At 43.0% G+C, this 15,319-nt stretch overlaps 1 protein-coding gene across 1 annotated transcript; it reads right to left on the bottom strand.

Annotated features, from left to right (window-relative positions):
* Window positions 1-1,334: 1,334 nt before the first annotated feature.
* LOC146320677 (uncharacterized) lies at window positions 1,335-15,319 on the bottom strand. Its single transcript, XM_084729198.1, has 8 exons — window positions 14,819-15,319; window positions 8,849-10,710; window positions 6,810-8,035; window positions 5,950-6,692; window positions 2,734-5,832; window positions 1,798-2,016; window positions 1,520-1,632; window positions 1,335-1,367 (listed from the first exon to the last, which is right to left on the bottom strand). The coding sequence occupies exons 1-8, from the start codon at window positions 15,231-15,233 to the stop codon at window positions 1,335-1,337; spliced, it is 7,710 nt and encodes a 2,569-aa protein (XP_084585324.1). The 5' UTR covers window positions 15,234-15,319.

Raw genomic sequence — 15,319 nt, 5'->3', positions numbered from 1 at the left:
TTGCTTCACGTGACATTGATGTTGGTGCATCTGTGCTGTAGAGGACAGATGAATCAGTGACAGAAGAAGTCTGAGTGAACATGTCTTGGGTTTGGTCACCTGAGCCAACTTCCTCTGATGTAGAGTGAATGGAACTTTGCTCTGTCATATAAGTAATGGGAGAGACTGAGGGCTTCTCTGTCTGACCTGTGACAGCACTGTCTTGTTCTTCCACTGGCAGTGCTGTTGGCTTCTCTGTGCTAAACAGTGAGGAGGCTGTGGGAGATGTTGTGTCCTTGCTGGAAATCTCACTTGTCTGGTCACCTGAGCTCTCTCTTTCTGTTGTTGGAAAATCAGAACTTGTTTCTGGTGTCAAAGATGTTTCTTCAGTCTGACTTGTTGCTACACTCTCTCCCGTCACAGCGTACACAGATGTTGGTGTCTCGGTGCTGTAGAGTGACGATGCTGTTGTTAAAGCTGGTTTTGAAGTATCACTTGTTTCACTTTCACTTGATGCTGTGTCTGATGTTGACTGTGTCCTGAACATTGGAGAGACAGTAGTTGCTGGAATAACGGATTCCTCAGTGAAATCGGCAGTGCCATCTCCAGAACTCTCTGTATTAGTGAAGATGCTCAGTGATATTGTTTCAGGGCTCATGGTTGATCCACTGATGGATGGAATGGACTCTACCATTGTCGGCTCAGTTGAAATGGTATCGTCACCGATGTCTGTAAGTGTGGATGATATAACAGAGGCCATATCTGGAGGCATAGTGATTGAACTTGTTAGTGACTCTTCAGAGACTGGAGAAACAGATGTTTCTCCTGTTAGTGATGGTACTGATGTCTTATCTGTTTCAAGACCTTCTGTTGCTCCACGTGACACTGATGTTGGTGTCTCAGTGCTGTAGAGGACAGATGTATCAGTGACAGAAGAAGTCTGAGTGAACATGTCTTGGGTTTGGTCACCTGAGCCAACTTCCTCTGATGTAGAGTGAATGGAACTTTGCTCTGTCATATAAGTAATGGGAGAGACTGAGGGCTTCTCTGTCTGACCTGTGACAGCACTGTCTTGTTCTTCCACTGGCAGTGCTGTTGGCTTCTCTGTGCTAAACAGTGAGGAGGCTGTGGGAGATGTTGTGTCCTTGCTGGAAATCTCACTTGTCTGGTCACCTGAGCTCTCTCTTTCTGTTGTTGGGAAATCAGAACTTGTTTCTGGTGTCACGGATGCTTCTTCAGTCTGACTTGTTGCTACACTGTCTCCAGTCACAGCGTACACAGATGTTGGTGTCTCAGTGCTGTAGAGTGATGATGCTGTTGTAAACGCTGGTTTTGAAGTATCACTTGTTTCACTTTCACTTGATCCTGTGTCTGATGTTGACTGTGTCCTGAACATTGGAGAGACAGTAGTTGCTGGAATAACGGATTCCTCAGTGAAATCGGCAGTGCCATCTCCAGAACTCTCTGTATTGGTGAAGATGCTCAGTGATATTGTTTCAGGGCTCATGGTTGATCCACTGATGGATGGAATGGACTGTACCATTGTCGGCTCACTGCTAATGGTATCGTCACCGATGTCTTTAAGTGTGGATGATATAACAGAGGCCATATCTGGAGGCATAGTGATTGAACTTGTTAGTGTCTCGTCAGAGACTGGAGAAACAGATGGTTGTTCTGTAATTGATGACAGTGATGTCTCATCTGTTTTAAGACCTTCTGTTGCTTCACGTGACATTGATGTTGGTGCATCTGTGCTGTAGAGGACAGATGAATCAGTGACAGAAGAAGTCTGAGTGAACATGTCTTGGGTTTGGTCACCTGAGCCAACTTCCTCTGATGTAGAGTGAATGGAACTTTGCTCTGTCATATAAGTAATGGGAGAGACTGAGGGCTTCTCTGTCTGACCTGTGACAGCACTGTCTTGTTCTTCCACTGGCAGTGCTGTTGGCTTCTCTGTGCTAAACAGTGAGGAGGCTGTGGGAGATGTTGTGTCCTTGCTGGAAATCTCACTTGTCTGGTCACCTGAGCTCTCTCTTTCTGTTGTTGGAAAATCAGAACTTGTTTCTGGTGTCAAAGATGTTTCTTCAGTCTGACTTGTTGCTACACTCTCTCCCGTCACTGCGTACACAGATGTTGGTGTCTCGGTGCTGTAGAGTGACGATGCTGTTGTAAAAGCTGGTTTTGAAGTATCATTTGTTTCACTTTCACTTGATGCTGTGTCTGATGTTGACTGTGTCCTGAACATAGGAAAGACAGTAGTTGCTGGAATAACGGATTCCTCAGTGAAATCGGCAGTGCCATCTCCAGAACTCTCTGTATTGGTGAAGGTGCTCAGTGATATTGTTTCAGGGCTCATGGTTGATCCACTGATGGATGGAATGGACTCTACCATTGTCGGCTCAGTTGAAATGGTATCGTCACCGATGTCTGTAAGTGTGGATGATATAACAGAGGCCATATCTGGAGGCATAGTGATTGAACTTGTTAGTGACTCTTCAGAGACTGGAGAAACAGATGTTTCTCCTGTAAGTGATGGTATTGATGTCTTATCTGTTTTAAGACCTTCTGTTGCTCCACGTGACATTGATGTTGGTGCATCTGTGCTGTAGAGGACAGATGTATCAGTGACAGAAGAAGTCTGAGTGAACATGTCTTGGGTTTGGTCACCTGAGCCAACTTCCTCTGATGTAGAGTGAATGGAACTTTGCTCTGTCATATAAGTAATGGGAGAGACTGAGGGCTTCTCTGTCTGACCTGTGACAGCACTGTCGTGTTCTTCCACTGGCAGTGCTGTTGGCTTCTCTGTGCTAAACAGTGAGGAGGCTGTGGGAGATGTTGTGTCCTTGCTGGAAATCTCACTTGTCTGGTCACCTGAGCTCTCTCTTTCTGTTGTTGGAAAATCAGAACTTGTTTCTGGTGTCAAAGATGTTTCTTCACTCTGACTTGTTGCTACACTCTCTCGTGTCTCAGGTAGCATTGATGTTGGTGTCTCAGTGCTGTAGAGTGATGATGCTGTTGTAAACGCTGGTTTTGAAGTATCACTTGTTTGACTTTCACTTGATGCTGTGTCTGATGTTGACTGTGTCCTGAACATTGGAGAGACAGTAGTTGCTGGAATAAATGATTCATCAGTGAAATCGGCAGTGCCATCTCCAGAACTCTCTGTATTGGTGAAGATGCTCAGTGATATTGTTTCAGGACTCATGGTTGATCCACTGATGGAAGGAATGGACACCATTGTCGGTTCACTTGAAATAGTATCGTCACCAATGTCTGTAAGTGTGGATGATATAACAGAGGCCAAATCTGGAGGCATAGTGATTGAACTTGTTAGTGACTCTTCAGAGACTGGAGAAACAGATGTTTCTCCTGTTAGTGATGGTACTGATGTCTTATCTGTTTCAAGACCTTTTGTTGCTCCACGTGACACTGATGTTGGTGCATCTGTGCTGTAGAGGACAGATGTATCAGTGACAGAAGAAGTCTGAGTGAACATGTCTTGGGTTTGGTCACCTGAGCCAACTTCCTCTGATGTAGAGTGAATGGAACTTTGCTCTGTCATATAAGTAATGGGAGAGACTGAGGGCTTCTCTGTCTGACCTGTGACAGCACTGTCTTGTTCTTCCACTGGCAGTGCTGTTGGCTTCTCTGTGCTAAACAGCGAGGAGGCTGTGGGAGATGTTGTGTCCTTGCTGGAAATCTCACTTGTCTGGTCACCTAAGCTCTCTCTTTCTGTTGTTGGGAAATCAGAACTTGTTTCTGGTGTCACAGATGCTTCTTCAGTCTGACTTGTTGCTACACTCTCTCGTGTCTCAGGTAGCATTGATGTTGGTGTCTCAGTGCTGTAGAGTGATGATGCTGTTGTAAAAGCTGGTTTTGAAGTATCACTTGTTTGACTTTCACTTGATGCTGTGTCTGATGTTGACTGTGTCCTGAACATTGGAGAGACAGTAGTTGCTGGAATAACTGATTCCTCAGTAAAATCGGCAGTGCCATCTCCAGAACTCTCTGTATTGGTGAAGGTGCTCAGCGATATTGTTTCAGTGCTCATGGTTGATCCACTGACGGATGGAATGGACTCTACCATTGTCGGCTCACTGCTAATTGTATCGTCACTGATGTATGTAAGTGTGGATGATATAACAGAGACCATATCTGGAGGCATAGTGATTGAACTTGTTAGTGTCTCGTCAGAGACTGGAGAAACAGATGGTTGTTCTGTAATTGATGGCACTGATGTCTTATCTGTTTCAAGACCTTCTGTTCGTCCACGTGACATTGATGTTGGTGCATCTGTGCTGTAGAGGACAGATGAATCAGTGACAGAAGAAGTCTGAGTGAACATGTCTTGGGTTTGGTCACCTGAGCCAACTTCCTCTGATGTAGAGTGAATGGAACTTTGCTCTGTCATATAAGTAATGGGAGAGACTGAGGGCTTCTCTGTCTGACCTGTGACAGCACTGTCTTGTTCTTCCGCTGGCAGTGCTGTTGGCTTCTCTGTGCTAAACAGTGAGGAGGCTGTGGGAGATGTTGTGTCCTTGCTGGAAATCTCACTTGTCTGGTCACCTGAGCTCTCTCTTTCTGTTGTTGGAAAATCAGAACTTGTTTCTGGTGTCAAAGATGTTTCTTCACTCTGACTTGTTGCTACACTCTCTCGTGTCTCAGGTAGCATTGATGTTGGTGTCTCAGTGCTGTAGAGTGATGATGCTATTGTAAACGCTGGTTTTGAAGTATTACTTGTTTGACTTTCACTTGATGCTGTGTCTGATGTTGACTGTGTCCTGAACATTGGAGAGACAGTAGTTGCTGGAATAACTGATTCCTCAGTGAAATCGACAGTGCCATCTCCAGAACTCTCTGTATTGGTGAAGATGCTCAGTGATATTGTTTCAGGGCTCATGGTTGATCCACTGATGGATGGAATGGACTCTACCATTGTAGGCTCACTGCTAATGGTATCGTCACCGATGTCCGTAAGTGTGGATGATGTAACAGAGGCCATATCTGGAGGCATAGTGATTGAACTCGTTAGTGACTCTTCAGAGACTGGAGAAACAGATGTTTCTCCTGTAAGTGATGGTATTGATGTCTTATCTGTTTTAAGACCTTCTGTTCCTCCATGTGTAATTGATGTTGGTGCATCTGTGCTGTAGAGGACAGATGTATCAGTGACAGAAGAAGTCTGAGTGAACATGTCTTGGGTTTGGTCACCTGAGCCAACTTCCTCTGATGTAGAGTGAATGGAACTTTGCTCTGTCATATAAGTAATGGGAGAGACTGAGGGCTTCTCTGTCTGACCTGTGACAGCACTGTCTTGTTCTTCCACTGGCAGTGCTGTTGGCTTCTCTGTGCTAAACAGTGAGGAGGCTGTGGGAGATGTTGTCTCCTTGCTGGAAATCTCACTTGTCTGGTCACCTGAGCTCTCCCTTTCTGTTGTTGGAAAATCAGAACTTCTTTCTGGTGTCAAAGATGTTTCTTCACTCTGACTTGTTGCTACACTCTCTCGTGTCTCAGGTAGCATTGATGTTGGTGTCTCAGTGCTGTAGAGTGATGATGCTGTTGTAAACGCTGGTTTTGAAGTATCACTTGTTTGACTTTCACTTGATGCTGTGTGTGATGTTGACTGTGTCCTGAACATTGGAGAGACAGTAGTTGCTGGAATAAATGATTCCTGAGTGAAATCGGCAGTGCCATCTCCAGAACTCTCTGTACCAGTGAAGATGCTCAGTGATATTGTTTCAGGACTCATGGTTGATCCACTGATGGAAGGAATGGACTGTACCATTGTCGGCTCACTGCTAATGGTATCGTCACCGATGTCTGTAAGTGTGGATGATATAACAGAGGCCATATCTGGAGGCATAGTGATTGAACTTGTTAGTGTCTCGTCAGAGACTGGAGAAACAGATGGTTGTTCTGTAATTGATGACAGTGATGTCTCATCTGTTTTAAGACCTTCTGTTGCTTCACGTGACATTGATGTTGGTGCATCTGTGCTGTAGAGGACAGATGAATCAGTGACAGAAGAAGTCTGAGTGAACATGTCTTGGGTTTGGTCACCTGAGCCAACTTCCTCTGATGTAGAGTGAATGGAACTTTGCTCTGTCATATAAGTAATGGGAGAGACTGAGGGCTTCTCTGTCTGACCTGTGACAGCACTGTCTTGTTCTTCCACTGGCAGTGCTGTTGGCTTCTCTGTGCTAAACAGTGAGGAGGCTGTGGGAGATGTTGTCTCCTTGCTGGAAATCTCACTTGTCTGGTCACCTGAGCTCTCTCTTTCTGTTGTTGGAAAATCAGAACTTGTTTCTGGTGTCAAAGATGTTTCTTCACTCTGACTTGTTGCTACACTCTCTCGTGTCTCAGGTAGCATTGATGTTGGTGTCTCAGTGCTGTAGAGTGATGATGCTGTTGTAAACGCTGGTTTTGAAGTATCACTTGTTTGACTTTCACTTGATGCTGTGTCTGATGTTGACTGTGTCCTGAACATTGGAGAGACAGTAGTTGCTGGAATAACGGATTCCTCAGTGAAATCGGCAGTGCCATCTCCAGAACTCTCTGTATTGGTGAAGGTGCTCAGTGATATTGTTTCAGGGCTCATGGTTGATCCACTGATGGATGGAATGGACTCTACCATTGTCGGCTCAGTTGAAATGGTATCGTCACCGATGTCTGTAAGTGTGGATGATATAACAGAGGCCATATCTGGAGGCATAGTGATTGAACTTGTTAGTGACTCTTCAGAGACTGGAGAAACAGATGTTTCTCCTGTAAGTGATGGTATTGATGTCTTATCTGTTTTAAGACCTTCTGTTGCTTCATGTGTAATTGATGTTGGTGCATCTGTGCTGAAGAGGACAGATGAATCAGTGACAGAAGAAGTCTGAGTGAACATGTCTTGGGTTTGGTCACCTGAGCCAACTTCCTCTGATGTAGAGTGAATGGAACTTTGCTCTGTCATATAAGTAATGGGAGAGACTGAGGGCTTCTCTGTCTGACCTGTGACAGCACTGTCTTGTTCTTCCACTGGCAGTGCTGTTGGCTTCTCTGTGCTAAACAGTGAGGAGGCTGTGGGAGATGTTGTCTCCTTGCTGGAAATCTCACTTGTCTGGCCACCTGAGCTCTCTCTTTCTGTTGTTGGAAAATCAGAACTTGTTTCTGGTGTCAAAGATGTTTCTTCAGTCTGACTTGTTGCTACACTCTCTCCCGTCACAGCGTACACAGATGTTGGTGTCTCGGTGCTGTAGAGTGACAATGCTGTTGTAAAAGATGGTTTTGAAGTATCACTTGTTTGACTTTCACTTGATGCTGTGTCTGATGTTGACTGTGTCTTGAACATTGGAGAGACAGTAGTTGCTGGAATAAATGATTCCTCAGTGAAATCGGCAGTGCCATCTCCAGAACTCTTTGTATTGGTGAAGGTGCTCAGTGATATTGTTTCAGGGCTCATGGTTGATCCACTGATGGATGGAATGGACTCTACCATTGTCGGCTCAGTTGAAATAGTATCGTCACAGATGTCTGTAAGTGTGGATGATATAACAGAGGCCATATCTGGAGGCATAGTGATTGAACTTGTTAGTGTCTCGTCAGAGACTGGAGAAACAGATGGTTGTTCTGTAATTGATGACAGTGATGTCTCATCTGTTTTAAGACCTTCTGTTGCTTCACGTGACATTGATGTTGGTGCATCTGTGCTGTAGAGGACAGATGTATCAGTGACAGAAGAAGTCTGAGTGAACATGTCTTGGGTTTGGTCACCTGAGCCAACTTCCTCTGATGTAGAGTGAATGGAACTTTGCTCTGTCATATAAGTAATGGGAGAGACTGAGGGCTTCTCTGTCTGACCTGTGACAGCACTGTCTTGTTCTTCCACTGGCAGTGCTGTTGGCTTCTCTGTGCTAAACAGTGAGGAGGCTGTGGGAGATGTTGTCTCCTTGCTGGAAATCTCACTTGTCTGGTCACCTGAGCTCTCTCTTTCTGTTGTTGGAAAACCAGAACTTGTTTCTGGTGTCAAAGATGTTTCTTCAGTCTGACTTGTTGCTACACTCTCTGGTGTCTCAGGTAGCATTGATGCTGGTGTCTCAGTGCTGTAGAGTGATGATGCTGTTGTAAAAGCTGGTTTTGAAGTATCACTTGTTTGACTTTCACTTGATGTTGTGTCTGATGTTGACTGTATCCCAAACATTGGAGAGACAGTTTGTGTTGTAATGACTGATTCCTCAGTGAAATTGGCAGTGCCATCTCCAGGACTCTCTGTATTGGAGAAGATGTGGACTGATGCTGTTTCAGGTCTTATGGTTGATCTACTGGATGAAGGACTGGATTCTGTCATTATAACTGCACTAGTAATATTTTCAAACTCAATATCTGAAACAGCAGATGATGTAACAGGAGACGTTTTTGTTGGTGCCTCAGTGTTATAGAGAGATAATTCAGCTGTGACAGAGGAGCCCTGATTGAAAACTTCTTGGGTTACATCACCTGAACCATCTTCATCAGTTGGAGTCATAACAGAGCTCTCCTCTATCATGCCAGTAAAAGAAGTCACTGAGGGGCTTTCTGTCAGACTTGTGATAGCGCTTTCCTCTTTTATAACTGGCAGTCCTATTGGCTCCTCTGTGCTAAACCATAAGGAGGCTGTAGTTGTCTCCTCCTCTTTATGTGAGCTTTCAGTTGTCTGTTTGGCCATGCTTTCTTCGTGTACAAAAGTTACTAATGAGATTTTATCTCCTACTCTAGTTGTAGCAATTGGTTGTACTGTTGCAATATCTCCTGCTGATGCTGTAGCAGAGGTTTGGTCATCTATAATTTGTCTGGTTGTACTAGCATGCAGTGAACCTATCTCCGTAATGCCACTGACTGGGGTCACCGTCAGATTTTGTTTCTTTTTTGTGTCTTCAGTTACACTTGACGTTTCCAGTGTTGAAACTGTGATTGAAATAGACTCATCCGGTTCAACTGTGCTAATGACTGGAGAAGTAGAAGTGACCACAGGTGAGGAGGTTTGATCTGTTGAAGTGTCCTTATCTGTCCCACCAGTTTCCTTACTTGTATCTACCTTTTGGTCAGGCAATTCAGTCATCAGTGAAGCACTCTGTGTTGAGTACTGACTGAAATATTCAGTGAATGAGGCCATTGTTGTTTTGATAATTTCAATAGCACTGTATAAAGTGGAAGCAGTGGTTGCGATGGATTCATGAGAGGGAGGACTCGTTGTCTCATCTTGTTTCCACCCCTCATGTACAGTGGTGGGTGCTGATGATTTTTCCAACTCACCAGTGGCAGGAATGGATGTTTTATCTGTTTCTGCTGCTCGTACTGTTTGTGATGTTACTTCACTCTCCCATGTCGCTTGATCTTTTGCACTCAAACTTGAAGATGATGTCACAATCCCTGCAGATGTATGTGGTGGTGAGCCAGTTGTAAACATGTTTACTGTTTGATCCCCTGAACCCTCCTCCTCCGGTGTAGACATTGCATCAGTGGCAAGTTTTTCAGTAGGTGAGATGGAAGGCATTTGGCTGTCTGTACTCCCTCTTTGACTAGTAAGTGTACCCTCTGAAGTTTCAGCCAGGGTAGGTGCTACAGATGCTGATGATTCAGAGCTGGCTACATCTATAGCTGGTGTTATCTCAGTCTTGTCCGTCTGTTCAGAAAAGGCTGAACTAATAGATACTGAAGGAGCTGTTGTCCTGAAGGCAAATTCTTCTGGGGTTTGGGTCTCTTTCCCTCCCTTCACATCTTGAGTAGAGGTCTGTGAGTCACTAGTTGTTGATGTTGGTGTTTTCCCATCAGCGTCATCAAAGGAGGGCGTGTACACAGTCTGTAACGTAGACTGAGTGCTGTCTTCAGCAGCTGGAGCAGCAGATGTGCTCTTTGTTTCCACTGTGGTTTCAGCTTTATCTCTGGTTGTGTAAATCTCAGTTGAAGAAGTAACAGGGGATTGGTCCTTAGCTTTATCTGTCTGTATCACTTCTGAGTCACTTTTCACATACGTGGGAGTCCTCCCTGACTCGCCTACCTCTTCTTGTACAGATGTGGTGATGACAGTGGTGGTTTCCTCAGCCTTTGTTGTTTGGGTTTCTTCAGTTGCTTTGGTGACCTGTGGTTCAGCTGGTGTTACTGTACGAACAAAGTTGGCAGAGGTAGCTGTGACATCACTCATCCCCTCTGTGGCATCTGGACCAGCTTCAGTTTTTTGTGTAGTTTTTGATTGAGCAGTGTCCTCCAGTAGTGGGGCCATAACAGAGGTTGTATCTTCCTGTGTGGGGCCCTTTGTGGTCAGCTCAACTACTTTGGGGGATGTGTGGGAAGGTGTTGATTCATCTATTGGGATTAAATCGGGGTCATAGTCATCATCATCTGGGATCTCTGTAGAGGTCTGCATCGCTGTGGGTGTCTCTGTAGATTCAGTGGTGCTATCAACAGGAAGATCGGTCCAACTATAATCAAATACAGTTGTTATTTCATCACTTGCTCCCAGAGTTGTCACATTTGTTAAAACCTGGGTACCTTTGGCTTCTTCTTCTGGGCTCTGTGGCTCCAGTGTTATCTCCTGTTTCCCATTTATAAAGCTAACAGTTGGGGTGATGGTTACAGCAGCTTGGGAGAGAAGGTCTGGGTCTCCACTCTGCAAGATGGGCTCACCATCAGCTATGGAGGGGGTGGGATGGTCAGGCACAACTGGTATGGCAGAAGACTGAGAGTCTTGTGGTTGTAGAGTCTGGTCAACTGTGAAGAAAACAAAAAGAAAAGGAAAGACTGTCAATTTAATAGACAGACAGGTCTATCAAAAAAGTCTGTTGCATTGCATTAATGGAACTGCAGGATCCAATGTATTGTAGCTTAACCCACAAAGAAACTGACAGTTGTTTTTTTAAACACCCTAAATATACACTGCACAGATAAATTAGCACATTAAATATCATACTGTAAGTTGTATTCCTTGTATGAATCACCATCATAATACAACAGTCAATGCAGCATCCTCCACTTTTCAGTTTTCTCAAATGCTCACAAAATAATTATTTTAAACCTAAAGAAGTCCTGAAAAAACACTGCAAAATACTGCAAATAAAGCCTCTCCAACATTTTTGTGAGCCTCATCTGAGATGGTGTCTGAACCTCATCCAAACCATAATTCAAAAATATCTTTTCTAAATTGATGTGAAAATATGATCAAGAGGCCACTTCAACATAGACATTACCAGTCCTTCAACAAAGTTAACAAAGTCTGCAACTGTTGATCAACTAAAAGTATTACTAATATGTTTTACAAAATCAGAATACCAAAAATCTATGGCATATACAATACGCAACAATAGTGTGGCCATTTTATAAAGACCTTTCAGAACATATTCATATGTATAAAGGATATACAGTAAAAAATCCTACACCAGTGCCATTTCATATAACCTATTACAATCCAAAACAACACCATCATAATCTACAGTTTAAAATATTAGAGATGTTGGATTTCCTATTCTTCATAAAAATAAATATTATAACCTTCATATAGCTAACAGACATAGAAGACTATGAATGTGGATCACATTATGCAGTAAAAATGTTGTTATCAAGTCCACTCCCTGTATATTATCTTATATTATCTAAATATATGGGTCCTCTGTAGAGTAAGTGATTTCAGATGTCAGCAAATGTGTGCTCTTTATTTTAAGTCGAACACAGAGGCAGCTTTCAATTTCCCCAACAGCATGCAAGTTACAATTTTATAATCATCCACCTACACTATGTTGCCTCAGATGGATTTATGTATTTATATAAATAAACAAGATGTTGTCTGGTTGGAAATAATCCACCTCTACCAAAAGATAGTTGTCTTAAATGACTACACCAAACCAAACTATCAAGATATTAAGCTGTTACATTGCAGCTCAATTTAGTGAACTAATAGATGCCAATCATAACTTTAAAAGCTAAGAAAAGGGTCAGAGTCCATGTCCCTGTCTTTAATAAATAAGCATTTGTGTTAGGAAAAACCCTGATGGCACCCATTGAAGACAACAGCCCTTTGTCTCAGTAAATTATTTTCATCTTTGACTCATGTGGCTATCCTATCTACAAGAGCATGCATTCTAGTTTTGTTGCAAGTCCTTTATTAATTAAAAAAACTCTGAGAGTGAGCCGTAGCGTCAAGCTTTAGATCCAAGTCAGGGCAAGTGGAAAAAAAGGCATAGCAATGGTTGATCCAAAAATGAGCAGTTTGGTCCTGTTGGGCCTGAATTGTTTACTAGTGTTTGCATAATGTAGTTTGAGCAAAGAGGAGGAAAAAAATATTCACACAAAACAACATGAAATCCTTTGGTATGCAAACTTTCCTACTTCTGTCTCACACTATCCCTCTGTGTCCCTTGTCCCCATCTCTGTTTCCCACAAAGGGTGATTTAATAAGATTATTGGTTGCAAACAAGAACACCTGCACCAGCTCAGCTCTGCAGAAAGACACCTGTTTAAAAACCAGGCCAGGCCTGGGAACTCGGGCAATGAACCCACCTGACTTTATAAACTATAAAGTGATTAGTTTATGACCATCCACACTTATTTGTGATTAATTTATTAATGTACAGAATATATTTTAGAGTTGGATGAAGGTAATTAATGGAAGATGGCAAAAAGGTTTGTGGTGTATCATTAGATTTTAAAGAGTTTAAAAAAGACTAACTGTAGTTCAGCAATTACATATGCACTCTTCCACTGTTTGATATTCTTGCTAATATTTTTAGGTCTAAGACTGAAGGCTATAAAAGTATTTAAAGTAACAGTTTGACATTTTTGGAAATAAACTTATCTGTGCTTTAGTGCTGGGTTATGTGAGAAGATGGATAACTCTCTCATGTCTGTTTACTCTGTTCAGTATGAAGCTACAGCCAGCAGCCAGTCTGCTTAGCTTAGCTTAGCTTAGCTTAGCATAAAGACTGGAGACAGCAAAGAAACAGCTAGCTTGGGTCTGTCCAATAGATTAAAAATTCACATACCAGCACCTCTAAAGCTCATTAATTAACATCTCGCTTTTGTTTAATTGGCACAAAAAAGCATAAAAACAATTAGTTGAGTTGTTGGAGGTTACATGCCAGACTGTTTTTTGGCCAGAACCAGTCGCCAGCCAATCATGTCAAACTATTCCATTGTTAAGGATAAGTTTAGCAAACTCTAATCTTATGTAAACTCTATTTTAAATTGATATTTTATTGGTTTTAGTAACAAAGTACTGCTGGTGGCTCTGTGCATTGCTTAGTGACATTTGTGGTTAGCATGCCTCGAGTATCAATATTTCAAGTCATAATATGTCACATAAACACTTTGTAAGTAGTAAATTTAATTCTCTTCAATTAATTAGAAACACATGGACATTTTTTAACATCCTGATATTATTGTGCAATTTGTTACCATGCAGCCAGACAACACACTTCTCCCTATGCCACAATATTTTCCAAGAACTTTTTCCCACACAAACTGGGAGGGAAGAAACAAGACCTTAAGTATCTCAGCTGAGCCACATCACATGATGTATGATGCAGTAAATGTAGCTATAATCACTCGCTTTGGTCCAGCAGTCTCCAGCTGTCCTCACAGAGACGGGAGACTTTGAGTTAGCGATGACATCACCTCTTGTGGTGGTGTCCAGTCTGTGCTGAAGACAGGCATCTGTGCTTACTCAGGTGGACTGCCAACACAACTCTGTTATTGCCAGGCTGGCTGTCAGTAAGGTGGTATACGCACACACGAGGAGAGAAATACTGCAAATGCTTAGTGATTTGCAGTACAAATACACACAAAGCATAGAGAAACACAGACTCTGTATCTGCCTTTCCTGATACAGCAGTTTGAGTGTGTATAATCTGGAGTACAGATTGTTGCTCTTTCAGGCACATTTCACACCTACCAGGAAGCCAGACCAAATTCCAAAAAACTGCCTAATGAGAAGTTCATTCACCTTTTCTCCAACACGAGCTGCTCTTCAGGGACAAGTAATGAGTCACCATGGCAATGTTTGCAGCTCAGATGTGAGAGCAAATTAAAGGAGTGAAAAAAGATGCAGCTGCTATTTGCAATCATGTGCTGCTGACCTGAAAGTCATGGCCTGGGTAAGGATTTCAAACTTCTCCCAACAGCAGAGTCACTATACATTGCCTGTTCTCTGGTTATGTAACCTCACTCCCACCACTATACATTCTTATAGGCAGACAATCAAACGCTCTCTCTCCACTTCAGCACCCTGGACAGCACAGCATTCTCCAACTCCCAAGTAATGCAGCATGACAAATCTGATTTATGCTTAAATTAGAATCATATGCATTGAATCTACATATGTCAAATGACCCTTGCAAGGTTTCAAGGAGCAATATGTAACACTCCAGTTTTCAAAAATGAGTACTGCAGTCTAAATAGTGAGTTGGGGCCATAGATGGTATAAAAAATAGACTGAATCACTATTTAATATAAAATCTATGGTTAAAGTGAACTGTTTCCTTCTGCCCCCTTGTTCCCAGACTCTAAGCACAGGCAGGTTCCCTGCAGGGACATGAGTGCAAGATGAGCACAGCATCATATTTTGACAATGACAAGCGACAACAAGTCCTACAGTCTGAGTTCAATAACTATTTATACGTTTTAACTCTAACAAATGTGAAACAGGCAAAGAAAAACAGACGTTCTGGAATTTTCAAAGGAGACCATGCTGGCTGTAGTGCTGTTGTCGTAGAAGCCAACTTCGTCAATTTAGCATGTTCCCGTAATCTCTGATGACATATCATGGTCATTTTGTTTTAGTACAACATATTACATATTTGTCCTTTAAGGTATTGTTTGTAATTCTTACCTGATACATTCTGCCTCTGAATGACAGCGGTCACTTGGGTGGACTGTTGATCAGAGACCACCGCACCAGGGGTGGTGGTCATGTCAGACACAGTTGAAGCCATGGGAGCAGATGTAAAGAACTCTGTGCCAATTTCTGTCGCTGTGTCGTCTTCTGTCAGGGTGTCTCTGCTGTGCTCTGACAACTGAGTGGTGGACTCATCAAAGACGTGTGCACTTGTTGACGATGTCATATCTTCAGTGGATGTCTCGCTGTCAATCAAGACGTCAGTGGCTGTCACAGCTGCAGATGTGGTCTCTCCCTTGTAGACAACAGCTGGTGTCTTTACATCCTGCATTTGAGGTGTGGTTTGTGTTGCAGTGCTGGTAATCTCTGGTGGTCCTGTGGTGGTGAACTCGGGTTTGGCATCATACATAAAGGTAGTGTCTGGTGGACTGGATGAGAGGTCCTGTTGGGATGGCTGAGCAGGCACAGCCTCAGGAGGATAATAAATCTCAATCT

Source organism: Lutjanus erythropterus, chromosome 10, assembly GCF_056507025.1.
Source record: "Lutjanus erythropterus isolate fLutEry1 chromosome 10, fLutEry1.hap2, whole genome shotgun sequence".
Classification (NCBI taxonomy): domain Eukaryota; kingdom Metazoa; phylum Chordata; class Actinopteri; order Lutjaniformes; family Lutjanidae; genus Lutjanus; species Lutjanus erythropterus.
This window is presented reverse-complemented; position numbering and strand designations above follow the sequence as displayed.

Excerpts from the sequence above, each read along its gene's own strand:
- LOC146320677 (XM_084729198.1), bottom strand. The coding sequence starts at position 15,233 with ATGTATGATGCCAAACCCGAGTTCACCACCACAGGACCACCAGAGATT. Across the intron at positions 10,711-14,818 it reads TCAGAGGCAGAATGTATCAG|TTGACCAGACTCTACAACCA; the intron begins GTAAGAATTACA and ends TTTTCTTCACAG. Across the intron at positions 6,693-6,809 it reads TTCAGCACAGATGCACCAAC|TATGCCTCCAGATATGGCCT; the intron begins ATCAATTACACA and ends AAGTTCAATCAC.